The 27,993-nt window shown below is 40.1% G+C and overlaps 1 protein-coding gene across 1 annotated transcript in view; it reads right to left on the bottom strand.

The window, feature by feature from the left end:
* The window catches only part of LOC113081132 (uncharacterized), an 89,236-nt gene that overhangs the window by 24,413 nt on the left and 36,830 nt on the right, over positions 1-27,993 (bottom strand). Inside the window, exons 11-18 of the mRNA XM_026253168.1 lie at positions 22,882-22,913; positions 21,381-21,458; positions 21,054-21,243; positions 9,394-9,510; positions 9,053-9,234; positions 8,811-8,972; positions 7,610-7,687; positions 7,283-7,472 (exon numbers count right to left, since the gene is read on the bottom strand). Of these exons, the coding sequence (XP_026108953.1) occupies positions 7,283-7,472; positions 7,610-7,687; positions 8,811-8,972; positions 9,053-9,234; positions 9,394-9,510; positions 21,054-21,243; positions 21,381-21,458; positions 22,882-22,913 (1,029 nt within the window). The remainder of the gene's footprint in view (positions 1-7,282; positions 7,473-7,609; positions 7,688-8,810; positions 8,973-9,052; positions 9,235-9,393; positions 9,511-21,053; positions 21,244-21,380; positions 21,459-22,881; positions 22,914-27,993) is intronic.

The following is a 27,993-nucleotide window of genomic DNA, read 5'->3' as shown; positions in this document are numbered from 1 at the left end:
TCTCCGAATCACAACGCGAAGTATGATTACGAAGATATGTTTTTGTTATCTCCTGAGCGTCTTATCAGTATGTGTGCTGTCTGCAACTTTTTTTTGTGCTGATCTTCGTTTACAAACACGTCATTAAAATGAAGTGCAACAAGTGCTGCTAACAGATATTCTGTGATAAAGTAATCCATATGAAAACAACGCAATGTCCGTTTTTCACGTCTCCCTTCATTATATCTAATGTGACCACGCCCCCGCGCTGAACACGCTATTCAGATTCAAACTGAAGCGCGCGGCTTGAATACACCCACACAGAAGAAAAAGCAGCGAGACTGTTCAAGTTTTTTATTTTACTGTTTGCTTCGCGATGAGAGGAATAAGACATAATTCACCCCAAAAAGATGCTAACGCATTGTTTACCATGAAGTTGTGTGCGGAACAACCAATCAAAACTGACTATGTTAGTTGACCAATCAGAACACAGTATGCTACCGAAAGGTGGGGTTTAAGGAAACTGAATCTTTTGAACAGCGTCGCGCGAACCGTTTAGGGATCTCTGAAAACTGAGGTAATTTTAAAATAATATTTTGACAAAATGACAATGTTTTTTAACCTTGGATGGATTTAAACGTAATGATTTTTGACTGTTTTCTGCAGAAAAAAAAATTACATATTGTAATGACCCGAAAGTCAGCACTGACAGCCAGGTGCATTATGGGTATTTGTTTAGCGTTCAATTATGGGTTATTTAAGCAAGATGGTTGAGTTCTAATATTAGTAATGTTATACATGTTCATGTCTAAGTTAATTGGAGTTGATTTGGGTTCATTTACTGCCATGTTATAAAAAAGGATGACTGTCACCGTCATGGAGAGAGATGTGTTGAGGAGTGACTTGTGATATGGCCTTGCCTGTGCAGTTTGTTGATTGTGTTCTGAATTAAAGAGTAACAGACACTTATTGCCTCCTGTTGGCTGGTTTGTTAATAACTCTGCTCACTGAGACACTCACGGTCGTGCGGTGTATGGGACGCGAGTGCTCGCTCTGCCCGCTGGTGAAGATAAGTTGCGACGTATAGACGCTAGCACCCTGCTGGCCGTTAGATTAAAAACAAACAGTCTAGCTTAGCTCTAGTCAGCCCACGGTAATAGAACAACTACAAGTTGTTACACTGGTGTCAGAAGTGGGATTTAGGCCGTTTAGAAGACGCAGCTATGGAGCGAAGTATAGGCGAAATAGAGCGTGCTCTCAGAGAGAACCGAATCACGTTGGAGCGCTTGACAAATGAGTCGACGCGGAGAAGGGCTCCGTACTGGCCTGATGGTGCCAGCGTTCCCCGGACTGTGCATCGCTCTCCTATGCATGGGCAGAATGAACCTTCGACTGTCACACCAATGCACCAAATTAGTGTCCAGTCTAGCCTCCTTCCACGATCACCCGCAAAGCTACCACGATACAGCGGGTTGACGCCCCTGGAGCCCTACCTGGCCCAGGTCGATCTGGCTGCTCTCCACGATGGATGGACCCGCGAGGAGACTGCCACTCACTTGGCCCTCGCCCTGGAGGGTCCTGCACTTCAGGTCCTCAGCGATCTGTCTCCCGAAGAGCGGCGTGATATCCAGGCCCTCACCGCTGCCCTTAACAGCCGCTTCGGGCAGAGAACTTCTGCAGAGCAGAGCAGGGAAGAGCTTACTAACCGACGTCGACGTGAAGGAGAGAGTGTGGGTGCATTCGCCGCTGACATACGGGTCCATACTCGGAAAGGCTACCCTACCTTCCCAGCCACAGCGAGGGAAGAGCTGAGCCTCCACGCTTTCCTGCGGGGCCTGACACCTGAGCGCCTACGTCAGCATGTCCGTTTGTCATCACCCCAAGACCTGAGTGAGGCACTGAGAGAGGCTGAGCGAGCTGAGGAGGTGCTGCAGGCCGGGCCAAAACAGGTCGATCTCAACTACAGCGCCAGCTGACGAGAGCAGCAGAACAAGAGCTTGACGGAGTTCAGCCTCAGGAGGAGGAGGTCAGCCGGGTTCAACCAGTGACCCCCCGACGGAGGTCGAAACTAGACCGCTGCTACCGCTGTGGAGAGCCGGGGCACTTCGCCAGGGACTGCCCTGCCCCGAGTCCCCGGCCCCGGGCAACATCACCCCCGGGAAACGACCTTGGAGTGAGGCAGTGAGGGGACCCTCACCCCGTTCTTTGGCACCCCTCCACAATGACTGCCCTGTTGTGGGGCGCTGTGGGCTTATCAGAGGATTGTACCTTGACTGTGTTATTGACGGACAGCCCTGCAGTGCCCTGGTGGATACGGGGTCCACCATTTGCTTATTACAAAAAGGATTGTTGCCAGGGACAGCCGGTCCTCTTCCAGGGGACTGGACCCCCACCAATACCGAACTCCTCACCGTCACGGGTGAAAAGACAGTAATGCCTGGGAAGAAGTTGTTGTCTGTTTCAGTGGGGATGAGCCAGACAAGCCATGAGTTCTGGCTCGCCGACATCAGAGATGAGTGCATTGTTGGTTTGGACTTGTTAGCCCACTGGGGAGCATGTGTCGACGTGCTGGGGCCCACACTGTGCTTAGGTAACGAGAGAGTGCCACTCCGGTCGGGTCGGAGCCATCATGGAGAGGCTGCCGCCCCGCTGCCACCGCTTAGACACCAGTGTTCACTGGCTCCAGCCCCCAGCCGCCATACAAGATCTGTAGAGACTCAAGGGGTGCTCCCGGGGTGTATTGCAACTCAGACCAGTGCATCCCAGTCATTATCAGTGCACGCTCCTTTCACCCATCCATCACCTGAGACTGTTGCTGCTGTTGAGGAGTTGGGGCGACGAAGTAGTGAGCATCTGAGCGTGCTGCAGCAGGAGCAGCTGCAATGCCTATTGAAAGACTTTGTGGACATTTTTGCAGCTCGAGAGGAGGACTGTACTAGAACAGCTTTGGTGCAGCATCACATTGACACTGGTCCCGCTGCTCCCATTCGCTTGCGGCCCCACAGACTGCCTCTCGCCAAGCGCCAGGCTGCTGAGGAAATGATCAGAGATATGGCAGCTAATGGCATTATAGAGCCCTCAGACAGTCCCTGGGCTGCACCTATGGTCATGGTGCGGAAGAAAACGGGGGGGTGGCGCCCTTGCGTGGACTTTCGTCGGCTAAATTCGGTCACCCGCAAGGACTCATACCCACTTCCGCGCATTGATGACGCATTGGATTATGTTGCTGGATCCTGTTGGTTCAGCTCTTTGGACTTGCGCAGTGGGTATTGGCAAGTGGAGCTGGCGGCGGAGGCCCGGCCCAAAACTGCGTTTACCATAGGGCAAGGACTGTGGCAGTTTAAGGTGATGCCCTTTGGGCTGTGTAATGCCCCAGCCACCTTTGAGAGGCTTATGGAGCGGGTCCTTAAAGACATTCCCCGTACCCGCTGTGTGGTCTATTTGGATGATCTGTTAGTCCATGCCAGAGACTTTGACCACGCTGTCCACAATTTAAGGGAGGTTCTGACAGCCATCCGTAATGCTGGGCTGCGGTTGAACCCGGCCAAGTGTAACTTGCTCACCCGCCAAACGCAGTTCCTGGGTCACGTTGTTAGTGAGAGCGGAGTGGCCACCGACCCAACAAAGGTGGCCACAGTGAGGGACTGGCCCCCACCAACCAACCTCACTGAGTTGCGGAGTTTCTTAGGCCTGGCCTCCTATTATAGAAGGTATGTCAGAGACTTTGCCACCATCGCCAGCCCCTTACATCAGCTGACAAATAAGGGTCGGCGATTTGGGTGGTCCGAGGACTGTGCGGCAGCCTTCCACCAGCTAAAAGCCGCTCTTATAGATGCTCCTGTTTTGGCCTACCCTGATCCCAACAAACCTTTCCTGGTGGACACTGATGCCAGCAACGTGGGGGTTGGCGCCATACTCTCCCAGAAGGGGGAGACTGGAGAGCGAGTGGTGGCCTATTATAGCTGCAGCCTCAGTCGTTCTGAAAGAAACTACTGTGTCACCCGGCGGGAGTTGTTAGCTGTGGTCCTGGCAGTCCGTCACTTCAGGCCCTACCTCTTGGGCACCAGGTTCACACTGAGGACCGACCACGCTAGCCTCACCTGGATGCTGAACTTCCGCCAACCAGAGGGTCAGGTGGCAAGGTGGCTGGAGATCCTCCAAGAGTATGACTTCGAGGTTCAGCACCGACCAGGGCGGCAGCATGCCAACGCTGATGCCCTCTCCAGACGTCCATGCCTTGCTGATGAATGTCGGTATTGTGCTCGTCAGGAAGAACGAGATCTGGGCCCATCGTCGGCAGCCACCGAGCCGGGTGGCAGTGATGGAGACGGAGGGCCATTCACCATCGAGCAGCTGAGACAACAGCAGGCAAATGACCAAGTTCTGGTGAAGGTGAAGGGTTGGCTGGAGGCTCGAGCACGTCCGGACTGGCCAGCGGTGTCCTCACAGGGGCCTGAGATCAAATCACTTCATGCTCAGTGGGGCAGCCTGGAGCTCCACGATGACGTGATCTACAGGCGGTGGCAGGCACCCAGGGGGGGGAGTTGACCATCTCCAACTTCTAGTTCCCCACGCTCTGCGGCCAGAAGTCCTCCATTGGGTTCATGGGGCAGCTGGAGCTGGCCATTTCGGGAACTCCAAAACAGTGCGGCGGCTGCGGCAGCGGTTTTACTGGCCGGGGTGTCGGCAGGATGCAGAGCTACATGTTCACTGCTGCGATGTCTGCACGGCGCAGAAGGGACCCAGCCAACGCTCTCACGCACCGTTGCAGCAGTACCTAGTAGGGGCACCCATGGAGAGGATCGGAGTGGATATCTTGGGACCATTTCCCATCACAGAGGCCGGCAACCGCTTTGTCCTGGTAGCTATGGACTATTTTACAAAGTGGCCTGAAGCATATGCGGTGCCGGATCAGAGTGCTTCCACATCGGCACAGCGACTAGTGGATGAGATGTTTGCCCGTTTCGGGGTGCCGGACGAACTTCACAGTGACCAGGGGCGGAACTTTGAAAGTCGGTTGTTCAGTGAGGTGTGTCAGCGGCTGGGGGTAAAGAAAACAAGAACCACTCCCCTCCACCCTCAAAGCGATGGACTGGTTGAGCGGTTCAACCGCACCCTGGCCACCCAACTTGCCATCTTGACTAGTCAGCATCAGAGAGACTGGGACCAGCATCTGCCCCTGGTCCTGTGGGCATATAGGACAGCAGTGCAGGAGTCAAGTCAGTGCACGCCGGCAGCGCTGATGTTTGGAAGGGAGCTCCGCACGCCGGTGGACTTGGTGTTCGGGTCGCCTCCCGAGCCGGAGATTGCTGGTGGACCAGAACTGGACTACTTCCGGCGATTAAAGGAGCGTCTGGGCACAGTCCATCAACTGGCCAGAGAGGCTCTAGAGGACGCTGGAGCCCGCCAGAAGCGGGCGTACGATACCCGGGCCCACGGGCCTACCCTTAAGCCAGGGGACAGAGTGTGGGTGTTCTGCCCCCAGAGGAAGCGCGGGTTGTCACCCAAACTGACTCATCATTGGCAGGGACCTGGAGAGATTCTAAATCAAATTTCGGAGGTGGTTTTCCGGGTCCGAATGCCTGGACGGGGTAGGCGGGTGGTGCTTCACAAGGATCGGTTGGCACCGTACCACCCACTGGCCCCAGAACAAGAGAATGGTGGAGGCCAGGGAGGCTCCCCACCATCCACTCCCAGCGCTGCAACGGACAATAACGGACTCAGGGTTGAGCCTGGCGCTGGGGGTAAAACATCCGAGAGGCCGAAGCGTGTTCGACGTTGGCCAGGACATTTGTTAGATTTTGTTGTGGGAGAATAGGGTTGTGGGGACACTAACCCTTTTGGGGGGGGCTATGTAATGACCCGAAAGTCAGCACTGACAGCCAGGTGCATTATGGGTATTTGTTTAGCGTTCAATTATGGGTTATTTAAGCAAGATGGTTGAGTTCTAATATTAGTAATGTTATACATGTTCATGTCTAAGTTAATTGGAGTTGATTTGGGTTCATTTACTGCCATGTTATAAAAAAGGATGACTGTCACCGTCATGGAGAGAGATGTGTTGAGGAGTGACTTGTGATATGGCCTTGCCTGTGCAGTTTGTTGATTGTGTTCTGAATTAAAGAGTAACAGACACTTATTGCCTCCTGTTGGCTGGTTTGTTAATAACTCTGCTCACTGAGACACTCACGGTCGTGCGGTGTATGGGACGCGAGTGCTCGCTCTGCCCGCTGGTGAAGATAAGTTGCGACGTATAGACGCTAGCACCCTGCTGGCCGTTAGATTAAAAACAAACAGTCTAGCTTAGCTCTAGTCAGCCCACGGTAATAGAACAACTACAAGTTGTTACAATATATATATATGTATATATATATATATATATATATATATATATAAACATTGTGGTCTCCACAAACCATTAACTTCTCGAGGGAATATGTTTTGATTTTGTAGTTTATTTTTTTCATGGTTTGTCATGAAACTACCTGCCCACATTGCCATATTGAGCGCAGCTTTAGTTTATTCAGGCCACGGAGGCAAGGCTGTGACCAGCTGATGCGGTCAGCTGTCAAATCGCTCCAATCACTACCATTCTCCTATTAAACACAGGACATACAGTACAGACCAAAAGTTTGGACACACCTTCTCATTCAAAGAGTTTTCTTTATTTTCATGACTACGAAAATTGTAGAGTCAAACTGAAGGCATCAAGGGCTATTTGACCAAGAAGGACAGTGATGGGGTGCTGCACCAGATGACCTGGCATTCACAGTCACCGGACCTGAACCCAATCGAGATAGTTTAGGGGTGAGCTGGACCGCAGACTGAAGGCAAAAGGGCCAAAAAGTGCTAAGCATCTCTCAGGGAACTCCTTCAAGACTGTTGGAAGACCATTTCATGTGACTACCTCTTGAAGCTCATCAAGAGAATGCCAAGAGTGTGCAAAGCAGTAATCAAAGCAAAAGGTGGCTACTTTGAAGAACCTAGAACACAACATACATTCAGTTGTTACACACTTTTTTGTTGTGTATATAATTCCATATATAATTCCACGTGTTAATTCATAGTTTTGATGCCTTCAGTCTGACTCTACAATTTTCATAGTCATGAAAATAAAGAAAATGTTTTGAATGAGAAGGTGTGTCCAAACTTTTGGTCTGTACTGTATATACGTAGCACTACTGCTCGGTAAGTATGCTCAACGGCTCGCAACCCTCCCTCCCTCCCCATTATAAGCATGAGCACATTACTGCGCATATATAATCTGAGTTTCATCATCAATAACAATTGTGCCTTCACTTACCTACAGCAGGAAGAGTAAAATTGACACTGGCACTTGTGACTGTCGGCTTCACTAATGTAGAAATGAGCTTCTCACTAGTTTTTAACACACGGTTTCCATAAGAGGCTAGTTCAGTTGGGCTTGCTGATGATGATGACTCTACAATCTTCTCTGAAGCGTTGAAGGCCTCAGTCAAAAAGTTTGTCACAGTCTAATTTATTGATCAGAAAAATGCAGTTCAATACAGTTACTGTTCATGTAAATGTCAAGAAAGCCAGCACTGCTATGTCTTCATATATTATCTAAAATAGATTTTATTAATTTATACATTTTCTCCTGAAAACTTACATTTAAAGGAAGCACTTGATCTTTGATCGTCTCAATCTGCTCAAAAATATTTTGAAAACATCCTCCAGGGTTTTGACTCTGAAATCACAACCGAGTTTTATATTTACATTACATTTACATTTATTCATTAAGCAGACGCTTTTATCCAAAGCGACTTACAAATGAAGAACAGTGGAAGCAATCAAAAACAACAAAATGATATATAAGTGCTATAACAAGTCTCAGTTAGGTTAATACATTACACGTAACAAGGGCTTTTAAATAATTTAATAAATAAAAAGAAAACAGATAGAATAGAAAAAGAATAGAGCAAGCTAGTGTTTAAGGTCATTACACACACACACACACACACACACACAAAATTGCATAATAAATGAAAAGAAAACAGAATACAAAAAGATTAGAAAGGTAGTTAGATTTTTTTTTAAATAATAGAATGTGTGTTAAAGTTAGAGGGTCAAATAAAGATGGAAGAGATGGGTTTTAAGCCGATTCTTGAAGATGGCTAAGGACTCAGCTCCTCGGATTGAGTTGGGGAGGTCATTCCACCAGGATGGAACATTTAATATAAAAGTCCATAAAAGTGACTTTTGTGCTTCTTTGGGATGGCACAATCAAGCGACGTTCACTTGCAGAACATAAGCCTCTAGAGGGCACATGAGTCTGAAGTAACAAATTTAGGTAAATGGGTGCAAAGCCAGTGGTAGTTTTTTAGGCAAACATCAATGCCTTGAATTTTATGCGAGCAGCTATTGGAAGCCAGAGCAAATTGATAAATAGAGGTGTGATGTGAATTCTTTTCAGCTCATTAAAAAATAATCTTGCTGCCACGTTCTGGATTAATTGTAAAGGTTTGATAGAACTGGCTGGAAGACCTGCCTAGAGGGCATTGCAATAGTCCAGCCTGGACAGAACAAGAGCTTGAACAAGGAGTTGTGCAGCATGTTCCGAAAGAAAGGGCTTGATCGTCTTGATGTTGAATTAAGCAAATCTGCAGGATCGGACAGTTTTAGCAATGTGGCCTGAGAAAGTCAGCTGATCATCAATCATAACTCCAAGGCACTATTTCACACGCACTATTTTCACACCAAATTCAAAAGCTCCACCAATGAGTCACTCTGAGAAAACATGTCAGAGTTCATAAGTGCCAAATCTGTGCTTTTCTTCAGTGATCACTAGTTCACTACAAAGAGTTCTGTACCTCTGGTTGGCGGCTGGTTTGCATGATGAGAGCGAATGTGGACAGATGATCACAGGAACACACAGTGTAGCTGCTGTTGAACTCTAAAACAGAACAACCATCTACAATCCACTCATTGATATTCCAGTACACACAGGACAGAGAACCACTGGGATCAAACTCCTGAAAAAGATGAAGAAAATATTAGAAACCTAAATATTAGATGTTTCCAGATGTTGGACAAACACATTTCACTGTCTCACTCTGATGTGTCTGAAGGTGAAGTTGACTGGTTTGGTGAGTTTAGTGTTGGTGGTTTTGGGAAGAGTAACTGAGATCACAGTGGACATCATGGTTTTAACTGTGTCATTTGAAGTATTGAAGAAGTCTGGCTTCAGTAGATTCTCCATCGTGACGTAGCTCATGAAAGCCACAGCAGCTGATCCTGAGTGACAGAAACAGAAAAAGGAACTTAAATTGAATACTATATGCTACAATAACAACAACAACAGCAACCAGAATGTAAGTACATGTGGTTTAGTGGTAATGGTATAATGTTTCTTCCCACATTTTGTAAATCAATCTAAAAAATAATTTGACCTACTTTCAATGTTGTTCTTGGATATCCCAATGAGATCGATGTCCACAGAAGAATTTGTCATTGCAAGTCGAGGGATTTTATTTAAGGTGACCTGTGGTCCAATCATGAAGACTTGACCCTCTGATTGAACACAAAACAGTTATGTGCTATTTAAGTGTACATTAATTTATGTATATTAAGTGTGTATCTATCTATCTATCTATCTATATATATATATATATATATATATATATATATATAAATAGTACAGACCAAAGGTTTGGACACACCTTCTCATTCAAAGAGTTTTCTTTATTTTCATGACTATGAAAATTGTAGAGTCACACTGAAGGCATCAAGGGCTATTTGACCAAGAAGGAGAGTGATGGGGTGCTGCGCCAGATGACCTGGCCTCCACAGTCACTGGACCTGAACCCAATCGAGATGGTTTAGGGGTGAGCTGGACCACAGACAGAAGGCAAAAGGGCCAACAAGTGCTAAGCATCTCTCAGGGAACTCCTACAAGACTGTTGAAAGACCATTTCATGTGACTACCTCTTGAAGCTCATCAAGAGAATGCAAGGGCGTAACTTTGGGTCTACCATTGGGGGGGTTACACTCGCGGCATATGAATAATTTTCTTGTGTAAAAGGTAACATGCTAATTTACACTACAGATTATTTAAAATATGATACTATCTTTCTTGCTGGCAAATGAAATTAATAAAGAAAACGAACAAAAGTATTCATTCTGAATATTTCATATTATTTTAATCTGAATGATGTTATGATATTAAGGGGGTTATATTAGTTGGATCTGATTTTTGGGGGGGTCATGACCCCTGTAACCCCCCTGCAAATTACGCGCATGAGAGAATGCCAAGAGTGTGCAAAGCAGTAATCAAAGCAAAAGGTGGCTACTTAGAATACTTAGAATATGACATATTTTCATTTGTTTCACACTTTTTTTTGATATGTATATAATTCCATAAATAATTCCACATGTGTTAATTCATAGTTTTGATGCCTTCAGTGTGACTCTACAATTTTCGTAGTAATGAAAATAAAGACAACTCTTTGAATGAGAAGGTGTATCCAAACTTTTGGTCTGTACTGTGTATATATATATATATATATATATATATATATATATATATATATATATATATATATATATATATATATATATATATATATATATATATATGTGTGTGTGTGTGTGTGTGTGACCCGTCACGGAAACCAGTGACACAAGTCGGCAGCACAACTTTTGAGCAAAATGAGAAATAATCTCAAATTTGGTGATTTTCGTTTTTTTTGCAGAATCCGTTAGTAGAGATCATGAAAAAGCCTCTCCGTGTTTGAGATAGCCTTATTGGTGTATTTAAAAGCGTACATTTTGAGGTTAAAATCGGCTAGTTTTTAGGAGATTCTAGCATGCAGTAGGGGCGTGTGTGTATTTCCATACTGGATAAGCCGGCTTTTGTTTCTTTTGTTATTGTCCCCGCCCTCCGAGGGAAGTGTGTCTACTTACTATGCAGCGCTCTGGCCGGCTGTATACGAATGTATTGGACTGGCGTCAGATGAGTTGGACCGTAAGATATCAGAGGCTATTTCGATAGCAACATTTGATGGGGATAAAAACAGAGAAATGGGGAAAATCTGTGACTTTGACTGTAAATGCTACACAAGGGGAAAGGTAGCCAGAAGCTTTCTCCAGACATTATGTACAACATACGGCTGGATTCTTTAGCTGCGGAAAAAGAGTGGCAGGACATGCTAATTATTGGACATTTAGAGGCAAACAGACGCACAGTGCAAACTTTGGAGATGGATACTTATTTCATTGAAGGCAACGAGATCTGCAAGAATACTTTTCTGTTTCTTATGGGGTGAGTTTCCATAAACATCAAAGTTTGTCGTTTTGTGTTCATTCTAAGAACTCATACACATTATCTCATGTTTAGTCCATGTTTAGACCTTAAGTTAGTTACTTGCATTTACGCGTTACGTTAAGTGTTTCCCGCGTGAGGTAATTTTTTGTTGTACGTTGCCATGGTGTTGACGCATGCAAAAAAACTACTACGGTACCTCAGCATTTCACAGACACACAGTGAAATGACTGGTTACATGAGCTTAAGCTCTTTTCCATAAAATCCATGCAAAAGTTAATATCAGATCATTTTAGAATACAGTATAGGATGTACCAAATATTCTTCAGTTTTATGCAAAACAGAAATATGACGAATAGAATATCAGACCTCTTTCATATGGCCAAAAATAAATGCAATAAAAAAACTTTTTACATAGTTGTCTTTGACACATGAAAACTGTAACAATGCATTTTACAAGTAACACGATGTAACCTTGCTCTCACTCGAAATGTGTCCCCATATTAAGTCCTTGAATTTTAGTTTATCATAGTTGATCATAACTAGAGATGAAATGGCATGAAAATTAAATTTCATTATTATAGTGACCAAAATGATCACGGTTATCACAGAATCCTGTTCAAAAAGTCCTAATGCTACACAATGAAATCAAGTCACCAAGTTTTATGTAGAAAACCAGCAAATAACGAATACAATTAGCATCAATATGTACTTTTTGTTTACGTAAACATTAAAATAATAACATTTAAAATGATGGCCAGATTTTAAAGGGAGTGTCTTGCAACGTTATTTACAACGTTATGCACAAGTTCAAATAGAGTTTTGACAAAAAAGGTTTTATAAAAAGATAAAACTCACATATTTCAGCCTCTAAATCATTTTATAAAAGTCAAAAAAGATAAATTACTGACATTTACAATGCACATTATCCTTTATTATTAATAGTATGCGGTCAAATTTTTTCCATTGTGTCTGTCTTTGCTAGGCGAACATGCAGCTTTACAGGGGGAGCTTTACAGGGGGTATGGCTTATGTAAATGAGATGTAATTAGATGTAAATGAGCCCTATTGTTACCCCCAGCAGTGAGAACAGGTGAGAACTGCACAATCTTTAGAGGCAATTTTCTGCTTTTTGAGCTTTTTTAAATAACTACCTTCAAATGGCCACAACTTCTCCAAATATTATGAGATTTCCATGTGTTACACATTGTTGGAAAGCTTGGAGACTACACTTTCAGAATCTGTGAATAACTCAAAATGCCCCAGAACCGACTTGTGTCCCTACTTTCCGCGATTGGTCTATATATATATATGCCCACCTAGAAATGTTTATTGTTCTAGGAACATTTTCAGTGGCTAGTTTTATTTTAGTTCCCAGAATGTTCTGCTAAAAGTTAGGATAACATTCTCTAAAAACATCTAAAAATGTCTATTGATACCATTGTTACAACATTATCCTCTAACATTCTAATAAAGCTTCCCATCACACTAGACTTACATTGCTCAGAAGTCAAATGCTGGTTGAAAGTGATAACCCAATTTCTGTTTGGTGTCAAACTCCAGCATAAATACTCCAAAAACAGTATTACCAAATTCACTTATTATAAACAAGATTTATTTCTGTCATAAATGTAAAAAAAGTTCTAATTGAGATTAACAGAGGTGTTGATGGTTTATTGAAAATAATAGTTTAGCTTGATGTCATCATTATGGTGATCAGTACTTATGCAGTATGACTCTTTCAGTTACAGTTCATTTAACTGCTGTAGCTATATTTGTTACAGCCAAAACAGTGAGAGAAAAATGTCATCAGGTGATGTTGGTTACTTACTAATATTAGAACTTTCATCATGTGGTAATCTGATCAGCATGTTTTATCTGGAGTTCTATGCTATTAATTTAATATTAGTGACTATGGCAGATGCAATACATAAGATCATACAAATGTATATCGTATTTTGTCTGTTCTTTTTAAATTACATTGTTAATGAACCAGAGAAAGCTTAGACACACAGAGAACTCAAGAATTACTGTATGGATCTCAACAATGGTGACATGTTTCATGCCGCAGTGCATTCTGGGTGACATGGATGAGTTTTGTGTGATATACCCAGAATACATTGCAGCATGAAGCATGTCACCATTGTTGAGATTCATACCCTGAATCCTGATGTTGTGCTTTAAATTCAGCTTTGTCTCAGGCTGTTTAACCATTAAGGTGCTTTAATAAATAATATGTAACTAACACTGTACATTAGACTTGGTGAAAAAGTGTAAACAGACTACACATGTTATGATGTATTACTCATCAGCAAGCAACCAGCACCACGTTTTCTTGCTGTTTTTGGCACAATAAAGATTACAGCTGTTAAAGAACAAACACTGATAAATCAAGTGTCAAATTGCACAACTAAAACCAACACTTACCACCATTATGGTGACATCAAACCAAACTATTACTTTAAACAAGACAAGGCAAGGAACCCGCCCTAAATCTTAATTAGAATGTTTGGGGATAATGTTCTAATAATGTTATTAATAAAGATTTTTGGAATGTTTTTAGAGAACGTTATCCTATCTTTTGAGAAACGTTCTGGGAACAAAAATAAAACTACCCACTAAAAACATTGTTAGAACAATCATGGTAATGTTCTGAGAACATTTTTAGAACACAAAAATTCTAGCTGGGTATATATATATATATATATATATATATATATATATATATATATATATATATATATATATATATATATATATATATATATATATATATATATAGAGAGAGAGAGAGAGAGAGAGAGAGAGAGAGAGAGAGAGAGAGAGAGACACACACACACTTTATATATATAGTTGGGAGTAACAGCGTTTAAGTATAACAGCATTACTAATGGAGTTTATTTTTCAGTAATGAAGTAATCTAATTGATTAATTTTCCCATTGTTGCAATGGCATTAACTTTACTGAGAATGTAAAGTGTCGCATTACTACAATTTCGTTGAAAAAAAGCTTGAGGTGTCATGCTTTGTGGTGATGTCCAGTTTGTGAATGAATTGATCAATTTAACCGGTTCTTCTTAGTTGAACCAAACGGTTCGCATCTCCAAGAAGCATTTATCCACAAATGACTTAAGATGTTAACATTTTTAACGTGGCTAACACTCCCTGTGAGTCAGAATAAACCAATATCCCAGGGTAATTCATTTACTCAAACAGTACTCTGACTGAACTGCTGTGAAGACTGAACTGAAGATGAACACCGAGCCGAGCCAGATAATGAACGTACACGCCCACTGCTGGAGCGGGTCTCGTTCTCGAGTCAAGAACTGGTTGTATCTTTTTTCCGAAACACCAGTACACTGAACCGAGAAGTGTTTCTTTCGGACCCGTCTTATTAGAGAACTGATTACCTGATTCTTGTTCTCGAGTCAAGAACCAGTAGCATCGGTTTTCGGATCACCAGTACACTGAACTGAGAACTGTTTCTTTTGGATGTGTCTGATATGAGAACCGATGACCTGATGATACTGTGCATGCGTGTAATTTTTCAAGAGGACAAAATGCATATCAAAGTATTTTGTTAAACATCAGAACGTGTGATAAAATAAGTATATTTTATTTTTTATTTTTTTCAGAGATTAATGTATCTGATCTGTGTATTTCGTTAAATTGTAAATTATGTTAGATTTTATAGGCCAAGGGGGTTTTAAGGGAAGTTGGACAGTAATTAAAACTATAAAGACTCTTATGTTTCATAGGAATAAGGGATGATTTACGAAATATCTCTACTGTATTTATAGCTAATGATGACACATTCAAAAATTGAGTTTGTAGTTATGACAATATTTATGTTAAACATTTATTCAAATACTAGTTTATAGTCTTAGTCTTTCCTGTGTGACTTAGTTTCTGCCTCCCCATTTGATTTTGTGATTTAATTTCCTGTGTCTCATTAATCACCCTCATTTGCCATCCTATTTAAGTTTTAGTCAGTCCATTGTTACTTTTTTGATGATGTAATGTTTTCTCTACATGTGTCTCCCCTCTGTGGATTTATCCTCTTTGTGGAAATAATCAAATATTATTTGTCTTCTTTGTGCACCTATTTCACACCTCAGTGTGACACTTACATGTTTTGCTTTTAAGGGCATTTTTGTTCAGAAGAAAAACAAGATAAGAACTGGAGCACTTCAGTATACAGTGTACTGTAAGAAATGACCTTTGACATCCATATTAACTTATAGTTATACTGTGTTGGATCTCATTCTGTAGTATTATATAGCTACTATAATTCAAAAACACATGACCCATATAATCAGAGATGAGAGTCTGAACAAGATCAATGAATCACATGATTGTCTTCAGCATCAGCATCACCTGATCATGTTTGCTTGTGGCTTTTCTTTCCATAACAAATATGCTTAACCCTTAGGGGACTAAGCCCTTTTTGGTCCGTTTTCTCTATTTTTACATTTCGGCTTATAAACCATATGTAATGAGGATGGACCACCATGTATTTGGTATCAATGGATTCAGAAGACCCTAAGCTACCATAAGCATGCATGCAATATGTCTATAAAGGAAGTATGACTGAAAAATTGTACAATAAACTAGAGAATTTCAAAGACGAAAATGAGATTTTTGTCAGTTATTACTGAAAATCCTACCTCACACAACAATAGTTAAAAGTTTTTGACCCAAAAATATATTTTTCAAACTCTTTGCTTGACAGAAATGGGTTAATGTTCAATCAAATGTGTAAAGATCAATTAAATAATTAACTTTATTTACAAACAGTCCTAGGCGTTTTTTTTTATTTTTGGGACTAAGCCCTTTTTGGTCTGTTTTCTCTATTTTTATATTTGGGCTTATAAATCATATGTAAAGGAGATGAAACACCCTGTGTTTGGTATCTATGGATTCAGAAGACCCTAAGCTACCATAAGCATGCATGCAATATGTTTATATAAAGGAAGTATGAGTGAAAAATTTTACAATAAACTAGAGAATTTCAAAAACGAAAATTAGATTTTTGTCATTTATTACTGAAAAACACACAATATAGAACAGTTTTTGAACAAAGAAAATATATTTTTTCAAACTTTTTGCTTGACAGAAATGTGTTATTGTTTAATCAAATGTGTAAAGAACAATTAAATAATTAACTTTTAAAAAAAAACAGTCCTAGGCATGCCAGTGAGCAAAGAAACGCCTCTCCAGGCCTTTCCAGTAATTGTTCCAGAGCTTGTTCTGCCGTAAATCTTTTACTGCTTGCCATTTTGATAAAACAATTCTGTAATAATGCTGTATCTCTCTCGAATTTATCTCTTTGTGCTCGCCAACACTCCGATCACTTTCTGCTATCTCCATGTGATGCTGATTCTCCGATCGCTCGAATTTAGCTCTTTGTGCTCGCTAATACTCCGATCGCGTTCTGCTTTCTCCACCCTGATGCTGATTCTCTGAACGCTTATTGATTACATGTCTTTTACTTAAGTCCAGCCAGCTTTTACAAGGCTACAGCAGAGCTACAGAGTCCTCTGAATCGCTAGAAGACATAACCTTCCTCTGATTGGGTTAGAAAAAGACTCCTCCCAGCGGCAATTTTTCCATTGGCTGTTGCGTGTTGAATCTGCCTAGCACAATCGTTTTCATTGGCCTGTTTACGCAGTGGTATTGCGCAATAAGGGAAGTGTTTATATACAAACTGGACACCGCTGTTTTCAGCGGAATCTGAGGAAGACGGCAAAAAAAACCGCATCTCTCTAGCATTAATAGTTTTTGAGATAACTACACATTTGTAAAAGTATGCCATTTTGGGCGGTACCGCCTAATCCGTCCCCAGAGGGTTAATATATTTACAGTTACAGCAGCCTGAGAAATAAAGGTAATGTTAATTTTAAAGTAAATGTGGACTCATATAAACTCTGAAGCAGTGTTAAAAGTAAAACACTGAAGCAGAGTTGAAGTTAAACGTGCAGTATGGAATTTTTGGCCACCAGGGGTCACTCAATCAAAATAATAACATAAGACGTACTTTGATGACGTCGGGAAAGAGCGTAAGGCTCATGGGAGTTGTTGTTCATTGGAACACGCGCTCTGTCGCTCCCTATCATTCCTCACTCATTCTAACTTAGTATTTTGACAATCACGTCTTTTTGAACGGAGAGATATAGACGGTTTCAACGGCAACAACATAAACAAACGTTACTGTGCATGAGCGCTTTTGTGGACCTAACTTAACTTCCCGTAGACTTCCAAATAGAATCAATAACAACAGCCAAGTCCCTCTACAGTAGATATTTTTTGATAACAAACAAAATGTTTACTGCGTGGATCAGGCAGACTTAATGAAAATGCAAATTCATTATTTGCCAACAGGAGATGTTTTAAAACATAGACATAAAGCGCCAGAAATAGAGGTTTCCCCAGTAACAGCTGTAAACGAAGCAGAGCTACGCTCATACGCTGCTCTCAGGCATATAACATGCAAGTCTTCCTTCAGAAATACAGCGATATAAAAACACCTGTGCATCGCTTTGATATTTAAACATATAAATGTTAGGAATTATTATTATTAAACATGCAGTACGTTACATTACTCAATGAAGCCTTTTTGAAAAAAGATCAGTTTTAAAATTGTGGCGAGTCTCCAAAAATAAATAAATGTATGGGAAACACATCCTTCAGCACAACCACCTGAGCCCAACTTCAGTCTACTCATCACCTTGCCTTTAACTGCGTTTGTAGAAGGCACCGCAGCCAGACCGATATACACAACACAGACCGGTAGTTAACTTAGGTCCAGGCGCGTGCGCCCGATGAAGCCATCTATATGAATTATGAGACCCCTATCAAATCAATATTCCATCTAGCTAGTAGTAATATATGTTAAAAACACGGTCGCCTTTCGTTAATAATTATAATTACGTCATACTATGATATCGAACAAGTGAGAGATAAGAGAACTGCATTTGAAGCTACTTTATTCAGCTAGATATAGAACAAATGTAGATTTACATGAGAGCTAGTCCGTCTGTGTTTTACACAACACATCATTGTTTCACAAAATATATGGATAGATGAAGTTAGCTGAATGGATGCATACCTGTTTATCAGAATGCAAGCGAGTTCAGCATCTCTCTGTAGTTTCAGCTTGTCACGAAGCTCTCTCTATCTTGGAAATGCAACTCCAATATTTACCCGTGTCTTGTTGCTTCTTGTCCCAAAACCAACCTCGGGTCATTTATTTCACCCGTGCGTTTGCGCTTCTCAGAACGTGCAGGCAAAGCATAATCATGATCCATAATTAAGTTATTGATTGAGGTTTAAATACGAATATAAATATAAAATATAATAGTCTCGATAAAGGCTACTACTTTCTCTTCTTCGTCTCGTCTTTGTTTCTGTTCACCTTTGTATTTGTCGGATCTGCAGGAAATTAGATAAACTAGAGGGGTCAAAGTTTATATGACGCCATAGACGGGCGACAAAACGGAAATAAAGAAACGTGCCATGTCTTCTAATTAAACTATAATTTTCTCCGGATTTGAAAGTTTGTGGGAACTGTCGGGATGATGTAAGTACACAACTAAAAAATATATATAACATATATATAGTGATTTCTGCTATTTTTAAAGCAGAAAAAATACATATTGTGCCTTTAATGAGATAATTAAAAAATGAATTGGGTTATGATTGACCATTATTGAAGACACCTGATGTTAACAAGCAGAATCACCAAACGAGAAAAATCACAATTTGTGTGTCACCATCAGTGTTGGGTATAGTTACTTTGGAAAGTAGTTAGTTAGGTTACAACGTTACCATCAACTAAAAGTAATCAGTTATGATACAGCGTTACCTATTCATAAAAGTAACGCGTTAGAGTACTCATGCGTTACCAAAAATTAAAAGCCGTTTGCAGCGGCTCACACATGACAGACACAGCCCCCGGCCCCTTTAAATGCACCTAGAAGTCTTGACTCCCGACAATGAATAACGTCAGTCATCCGACTAAATTAACACTGCAGGATAACAATAACAGGAAAGACATTCAGCAATCGGCTATTCCACATGGCGTTTTATTTATTTATTATCACAGAACATATTATTAATCAAAATTCGCACCTACCCAGCCTGGGTAGCCTAGGCTACTGTATATTATGAGCACCACAAGAAAACTCCTGATTTTTCTTTAACTTTAAATAATACAGTTATCAAAGTACAAGTATGCTTACTTGTAAACACAACCTTAAACAGGCTTGCAGATTTAAATCCATTTAAAAATGATGAACAACCAGCCAGCCAATGATCTAACAGAAATTAACAGCTGCCTGTCAAACAAAAATGATAACAAACCGAATTAAATCCTTCATTGCCACACAGGCAAATGACAAATCGCTTAATAGCCGAACTAATTATTATTAAAGTGTCACTCACAGTCACAAGCCTAAATTCGCTTTAACACAGTCCTCTTACATTTACTCTTCAAAGTAGCGATTAAAACGTAGCGTTAAATTTGAGGTAGAATTTTTGGCGGTCGACAGAAGCTTTTCGCCAAAGCAGAGTGTGCATTTTATCGTTATGTTCTTTTCTTTTTCGTTGACAAATTGAAAATAATGTGCGTACTTCCATAAACCAAACTCTGTCCTCTCTGCTATCTTGCCGGGAGTTCGAAAAAAAAACCCCACACACACACACACAGGGTCAGGCGCAGGGCACAGACGTATCACAGCCATTGACTTTACGATCACAAAGCTTCGGCTCCGCTGATACATCCGCAGGTGGCACAGTAGACCTAGGACTACTGTCTGACAAAAAGCAGGCTGCAGTCGGGATTTTCCTTTCCTTAAAATAACGGATTACTTTTTTTTTTTAAATAACGAAGTTACTGATTACTTACGCACGAAACTAACGCGTTAAGTTACAAATTTCAGGAAAAAAGTAATTAGAGTACTCTAACGCGTTACTTTGTAACGCGTTACCCACAACACTGATCACCATTATAGTGGTCAGTGTTTGCTTGTTAACATCAGGTGTCTTCATTTTGCTGTGCATTGTTAGCAAACTATGGTCACAAGTTCCGTCATGATCAACATAGTTAAACAATTATATTTTTTCCCTGAAAATAAAGTTTAAACTTATATTCGCAAACATTTGATTTTTGATTGTTTTGTGCAAAAAAAAAAAAAAACAAAAAAAAAAAAACAATGTGGTCTCCACAAAAAATTAGCTTCTCAAGGGAATCTTTGTTTAATTTTGTAGTTTCTTTTTTTCATGGTTTGTCAAAATAATACCTGCCCACATTGCCATATTTAGTGCAGCATTAGTTTATTCAGGCCACGGAGGCAAGGCTGTGACCAGCTGATGTGGTCAGATGTCAAATCGCTCCAATCACTACCTTTCTCCTATTAGACAAGGGACATATATACGTGGCACTACTGCTCGGTAAGTATGCTCAACGGCTCGCAACCCTCCCTCCCTCCCTATTATAAGCATGAGCACATTACTGCACATATATAATCTGAGTTTCCCCTTATGAAAATTAACCATGGTTTTACTATAAATAAAACCAAAAAACCAATGGTTACTATAGTTAAACCATGGTAATCACAAATTAACCATGGTTTTGCTAAATTAACCATAGTTTAACCATGGTATTTGTAGTAAATCTGTGGTTATACAAATGGTAGTCAACACGCCAAAAAACCATGTGTTACTACAGTTTTACTATAATAAAACCATGGTTATTTTTCGTAAGGGTTATCAATAACAATTGTGCCTTCACTTACCTACAGCAGGAAGAGTAAAACTGACACTGGCACTTGTGACTGTCGGCTTCGCTAATGTAGAAATGAGCTTCTCACTAGTTTTTAACACACGGTTTCCATAAGAGGCTAGTTCAGTTGGGCTTGCTGATGATGATGACTCTACAATCTTCGCTGAAGCGTTGAAGGCCACAGTGAAAATGTTTGTCACAGTCTAATTTATTGATTAGAAAAATGCAGTTCAATACAGTTACTGTTCATGTAAATGTCAAGAAAGCCAGCACTGCTATGTCTTCATATATTATCTAAATTAGATTTTATTAATTTATACATTTTCTCCTGAAAACTTACATTTAAAGGAAGCACTTGATCTTTGATTGTCTCAATCTGCTCAAAAATCTTTTGAAAACATCCTCCAGGGGTCTCACTCTGAAATCACAACCGAGTTTTATATTTACATTACATTTACATTTATTCATTAAGCAGACGCTTTTATCCAAAGCAACTTACAAATGAGGACAAGCAATCAAAAACAACAAAAAGAGCAATGATATATAAGTGCTATAACAAGTCTCAGTTAGGTTAACACAGTACATGTAACAAGGGCTTTTAAATAATATCAGAAATACTAAGAAAACAGAATAGAAAAAGAATATAGCAAGCTAGTGTTAGTGTTATATATATATATATATATATATATATATATATATATATATATATATATATATACACAAACACACACACACACACACACAATTGCATAATAAATTAAAAGAAAACAGAATACAAAAAGATTAGAAAGGTAGTTACATTTTTTAAAATAATAGAATTAGAATAGAGAGTGTTAAAGTTAGAGGGTCAAATAAAGACCTCTTGAAGATGGCTAAGAACTCAGCTGCTCGGATTGAGTTGGGGAGGTCATTCCACCAGGATGGAACATTTAATTTAAAAGTCCGTAAAAGTGACTTTGTGCTTCTTTCGGATGGCACAATCAAGCGAAGTTCACTTTCAGAACATAAGCCTCTAGAGGGCACATGAGTCTGAAGTAACAAATTTAGGTAAATGGGTGCAAAGCCAGTGGTAGTTTTGTAGGCAAACATCAATGCCTTGAATTTTATGCGAGCAGCTATTGGAAGCCAGTGAAAATTGATAAACAGGTGTGATGTGTATTCTTTTCAGCTCATTAAAAATGAATCTTGCTGCTTGAATCGTGCTGCTTGAATGTTCTGGATTTATTGTAAAGGCTTGATAGAACTGGCTGGAAGATCTGCCAAGAGGGCATTGCAATAATCCAGCCTGGACAGAACAAGAGCTTGAACAAGGAGTTGTGCAGCATGTTCCGAAAGAAAGGGCTTGATCTTCTTGATGTTGAATTAAGCAAATCTGCAGGATCGGACAGTTTTAGCAATGTGGCCTGAGAAAGTCAGCTAATCATCAATCATAACTATCATAAAGGCTTCGAGCTGTTTTTGATGGAGTTATGGTTGATGTGCCTAACTTGATGGTGAAATTGTGATGCGATGGGTTTGCTGGAATCACAGGCAGATCTGTCTTGGCAAGGTTGAGTTAAAGGTGATGGTCCATCATCCGGCAAGAAATGTCTGTTAGACAAGCTGAGATGCAAATAGCTACCGTTTTATACAGTAAATAAAACACACTCTGTGATTTTAATCATTTTTTGCAATATAAATAGCAAACAAATGTAAGTTTGTGCATGTAACCATCAACAATTAATAGGAATGCACATTCATATTTCAAATATCTACCAATGCACATCTCATGCTGTCTGTACTATTATTCGTAGAAGCTGTGAGGCCAGCTCCAAAACTTAAATTTCAGAAACTCAACTTACGTTGCAGTCTTCTGGCACCTTTATATCTCTAACTGCAATGACACAAATTGGCATGAGGACAATATTAAAACAAAAGAGCAAATTATGTAATTTGTGCAAAATTATTAAAGCACTGATTAAAAATAAACTATGAATGTGTCCATGAGAACCGAAGTCCAAAGATGTTTATTTATTTTTCTTTTTTGTTGTATCTCCCTACTTTTTATCTAAAAAAATGTTTCGTCCTCTCCCAATAATTTGTGTCATTAACTTTAACTTTGAGGACTTGGGATTTGACCTGATTGTGACTTGAAAGGAATTACTTTGTTCTCCTCTGTTTAGAAATTGTTTATTATGTTAGGGGTTACATGTGTGAACCACAATAATTAGTCAGTGTTGAGTGTGTGATGTTGTGGAGATCATCATGGGTTTGAGGGTCTCAGTTACTCACCTGTTACAATGTTCAGATTTACTTCAGTTACAGGATCGGGAAGTAGAAATCTTTCAGTCCCACAGTAGTAAATGCCAGAATCCTGTTCACTCAGATCTCTAATGGTCACAGTGAAAACTGCTGCTCTTGTGTCGTCATACAGAGAAAATCTTCCAGGATCATCCCATTTATTTTTTATATTTGTATTGATGAGGTAAGAGCATGAGGGCCACTGTCCTCTACAAAAATACTTGTTATTGTCTGTATATCCTCTATCATATCTGCATCTGATGCTGACTCCTCCTCCTGAATATCCTGTCACACTGATGGAGCTCAACACACCTACAACAAACCAGCATCTTAATACAACAATCACATATTTATATGAGAATGAAGAGATTCATTTTCAAATGTATAAGTTTTTATAGAGTTATAAACAGTTTACTTAAGACTTAAGTGATTTACTGTGAGTTCAGACTCTCACCAGGAATCATCAGCAGAGCGAAAGTCCAGATGATCTTCATTTCTTCTCTCGTATACACTGATCTTTTCTGTTGTTAGTAGAGTCAGTTCTTCTGAAGCTCTCGGTGTGTGTTCAGATGAGTTTTAGTGTCTCTTTCCTGGTCACATGTTTAACATGAACTGATGAATGTGACAGAGACGCCCAGTTCCTCTGAGAGAGAGAGATAAGACAGGTTCTGGTCATATAATTAGAATATCATCAAAAGTGGATTTATTTCACTAATTCCATTCAACTTTTATGTTATATTAATTCATTACACACAGACGGATATATTTCAATTGTTTGTTTATTTTAATTTTGATGAATATAACTGACAACTAAGGAAAATCCCAGATTCAGTATCTCAGAAATTTAGAAATCTTGGCCAACTGAAAAGTATGAACATGAAAAGTATGAACATGAAAAGTATGAGCATGTACAGCACTCAATACTTAGTTTGGGCTCCTTTTGCCTGAATTACTGCAGCAATGCGACGTGGCATGGAGTCGATCAGTCTGTGGCACTGCTCATGTGTTATGAGAGCCCAGTTTGCTCTGATAGTGGCCTTCAGCTCTTCTGCATTATTGGGTCTGGCGTATCACATCTTCCTCTTTGCAATACCCCATAGATTTTCTATAGGGTTAAGGTCAGGCTAGTTTTCTGGCCAGTTAAGAACAGGGATACCATGGTCCTTAAACCAGGTACTGGAAGCTTTGGCACTGTGTGCAGGTGCCAGGCCCTGTTGGAAAATAAAATCTGCATCTCCATTAAGTTGGACAGGAACAGGAAGACTTAAGTGCTCTAAAACTTCCTGGTATACAACTGCGTTGGACTTGGACCTCAGAATAGAGTTCCGGTCCGGGTCCGAATCCGAATCCATTACTTCAGGTCCCAGGCCTGTTTAACATTGTGTGTAATACCCGTGCGATCAGAGTCATCGGACTCAGAGAACACCCGGCCGTGATCAGACACTGCTTGTGTTTTTGGTAACTTGCATCTGGTAAAATTAGGAAAAGAAAAGTTTGAGCAACTAAATCTGAGGTGAACTGTCACATGAATGTTTTCTATGATGCTCAAAAAAGCATAATTTAGGTTGATCCAGCTAGCACACATGTGAAGTCTCTAGCGCGTCATGTTTCTATGGCAACCAGTGAGGGACACAATGACTTCAACCGCACTTTACATTTTCTCCCATTTTTATAATAATATAAATGAACCATTAAATCTTAAAGTTTTAGTGGTCAGATTCAGACTAAACACATAGCAGAGAGCACAGAGATGATAGCAAATAAATAACGTCATCGGCCAGGGCAATGAAAGAGCAATGATTATTGTAGTTCTAAAGGGCAAACAGTCGAAGTTATTATTCGAGTTAACTCGAGCCAGAATGTACATGTGCACAGTTGTATTTGTCATCCGTCACCGTGACATCAAGTGGACTTTTGAAGCTGAACTAATGATTAAGCTTGAACTTGGAATAACGAGAGGAATAAGATGGTGATCTTAGTGCTGCGTTCGACACCATAGATCATGACATACTCATAGATCGATTACAAAACTACACAGGTATTCAAGGGCAGGCTCTAAGATGGTTTAGATCCTACCTGTCCGATCGCTACCATTTTGTTTACTTAAATGGGGAGTCATCTCATTTATCATCAGTAAAATATGGAGTGCCACAAGGATCCGTCCTAGGTCCCCTTCTATTTTCAATATACATGTTGCCCCTTGGTAATATTATTAGAAAATACGGAATTAGCTTCCACTGTTATGCTGATGATACTCAGCTGTATATATCAACGAGACCAGATGAAACTTCCCAATTATCTAAGCTAACAGAGTGTGTTAAAAATGTAAAAGATTGGATGACAAAGAATTTTCTCCAATTAAATTCAGATAAGACGGAGATATTAATTATTGGACCAAAAAACAGTACACAGAATCTTGTAGATTACAATCTGCAACTAGACGGATGTACTGTTACTTCCTCTACAGTCAGAAATCTGGGTGTTATATTAGACAGCAATTTGTCTTTTGAAAATCATATTTCAAATGTTACAAAAATTGCATTCTTCCATCTTAGAAACATTGCCAAGCTACGAAACATGTTATCTGTTTCTGATGCAGAAAAGCTAGTTCATGCATTCATGACCTCTAGACTGGACTATTGTAATGCACTTCTAGGTGGTTGTCCTGCTTCTTCAATAAACAAGCTACAGGTCGTCCAAAACACAGCAGCTAGAGTCCTTACGAGGTCAAGAAAATATGATCATATTACCCCAATTTTACAGTCTCTGCACTGGCTACCTATTAAGTTCCGTATCAGTTACAAATTATCATTACTTACCTATAAGGCCCTAAATGGTTTAGCTCCAGCGTACCTAACTAGCCTTCTACCACGTTACAATCCATCACGCACCCTAAGGTCACAAAACGCTGGACTTTTGGTAGTTCCTAGGATAGCAAAGTCCACTAAAGGAGGTAGAGCCTTCTCACATTTGGCTCCCAAACTCTGGAATAGCCTTCCTGATAATGTTCGGGGTTCAGACACACTCTCTTTGTTTAAATCTAGATTAAAAACACATCTCTTTCGCCAAGCATTCGAATAATGTATCTTTTTAATTGTGAGTGTAGTTGCATCTGATCAAAGGTGCATTTTTATTCATTAGCTTGGGTTAAATAAATTTTACTTTGTTGGATCAGCAGCTATGCTAATGATGTCTGTATTTTGTTTCTATGTTTTGCCACGGGATTCACATCCCGTGGTAACTAGGATTTAAACAAGCTCCAGTCTGGATCCAGAACACCTGAGAAGAGATGATGCTGACCCTCAGAGGACCCCAGATGATGCTAACCCTGAATGAACAAACAGAACTAACAATTATTCCTAAATGTGTGACTTAATCATATAATAACTTAATTAATAATATTGATAGTTCATCGTCTAGCTGACTACGTCTTGTATTATTATTATTATTATTATTATTATTTTTTTTTTTTTTTTTTTAGTTTTTCTAAAATCCTGTCAAATGTGCACAAACTACTAGCTACTACTAAATATTGTAGAAACATAATTTTCTGTAAAGTTGCTTTGTAACGATTTGTTTTGTAAAAAGCGCTATACAAATAAACTTGAATTGAATTGAATTGAAAGATGGATAACTTTCTTGTTGGAGGATTGTTATGCATCACAGGCAGTCAAGTACCAGGAAGAGACTACTGCTCCTTAAATTAGGTAAGACAAAAAGCTGTATTTTTCGCAACAGGTTTATTGACTTGTATTAGCAATTGAAGGTGGAATTTGTGACAATCGGGTCCGGTCGGGTCCCGGTTCTCTCCTCTCTGCCTCTCCTCTCTTCCTCCAGACTCTGGGACCCTGATACCCAAAGGAAATGCAAAATTCACTTTAATCAGAGAACATAACTTTGGACCACTCAGCAGCAGTCCAGTCCTTTTTGTCTGAGAGACACTTCTGATGCTGTCTGTTGTTCAAGAGTGGCTTGACACAAGGAATGCGACAGCTGAAACCATGACTAGCATATGTCTGTGTGTAGTGGTTCTGGAAGCACTGACTCCAGCTGCAGTCCACTCTTTGTGAATCTCCCCCACATTTTTGAATGGGTTTTTTTTTCACAATCCTCTCCAGGGTGCGGTTATCATTATTAATTGTACATTTTTTCTACCACATCTTTTCTTTCCCTTTGCCTCTCTATTAATGTGCTTGGAGACAGAGCTCTGTGAACAGCCAGACTCTTTTGCCATGACCTTTTGTCTCTTGCTCTCCTTGTGCAAGGTGTCAATGGTCGTCTTTTGGACAACTCTAAAGTTTAGTTTTTAGTTTTTTACAATACAATACTATATATATATATATGTGTGTGTGTGTGTGTGTGTATGTATGTATATATATATATATATATATATATATATATATATATATATATATATATATATATATATATATATATATATATATATATATATATATATATTAATGTTTTTAGTTGTTTAAAGCTTGCACTTTCTGTCCCTAACTATTTATGAGAGAATATCATGAAGTGGTCTCTATTTTGTTAGTTGACCGACACTCAGCTATCACTTAACTAAAAAAAAAAAAAAAAAAAAACAGCTTTAATTATCATGCCAGGAAATGTTGAAAAAAATGACCTGTTTCAGATTGTGCTTTCAGAAGTGAAAACTTATC

This window comes from Carassius auratus, unplaced genomic scaffold, assembly GCF_003368295.1.
Source record: "Carassius auratus strain Wakin unplaced genomic scaffold, ASM336829v1 scaf_tig00033242, whole genome shotgun sequence".
Taxonomy (NCBI): domain Eukaryota; kingdom Metazoa; phylum Chordata; class Actinopteri; order Cypriniformes; family Cyprinidae; genus Carassius; species Carassius auratus.
Note: the sequence above shows the minus strand (reverse complement) of the source record. Positions and strands in the feature narration are given on the sequence as shown.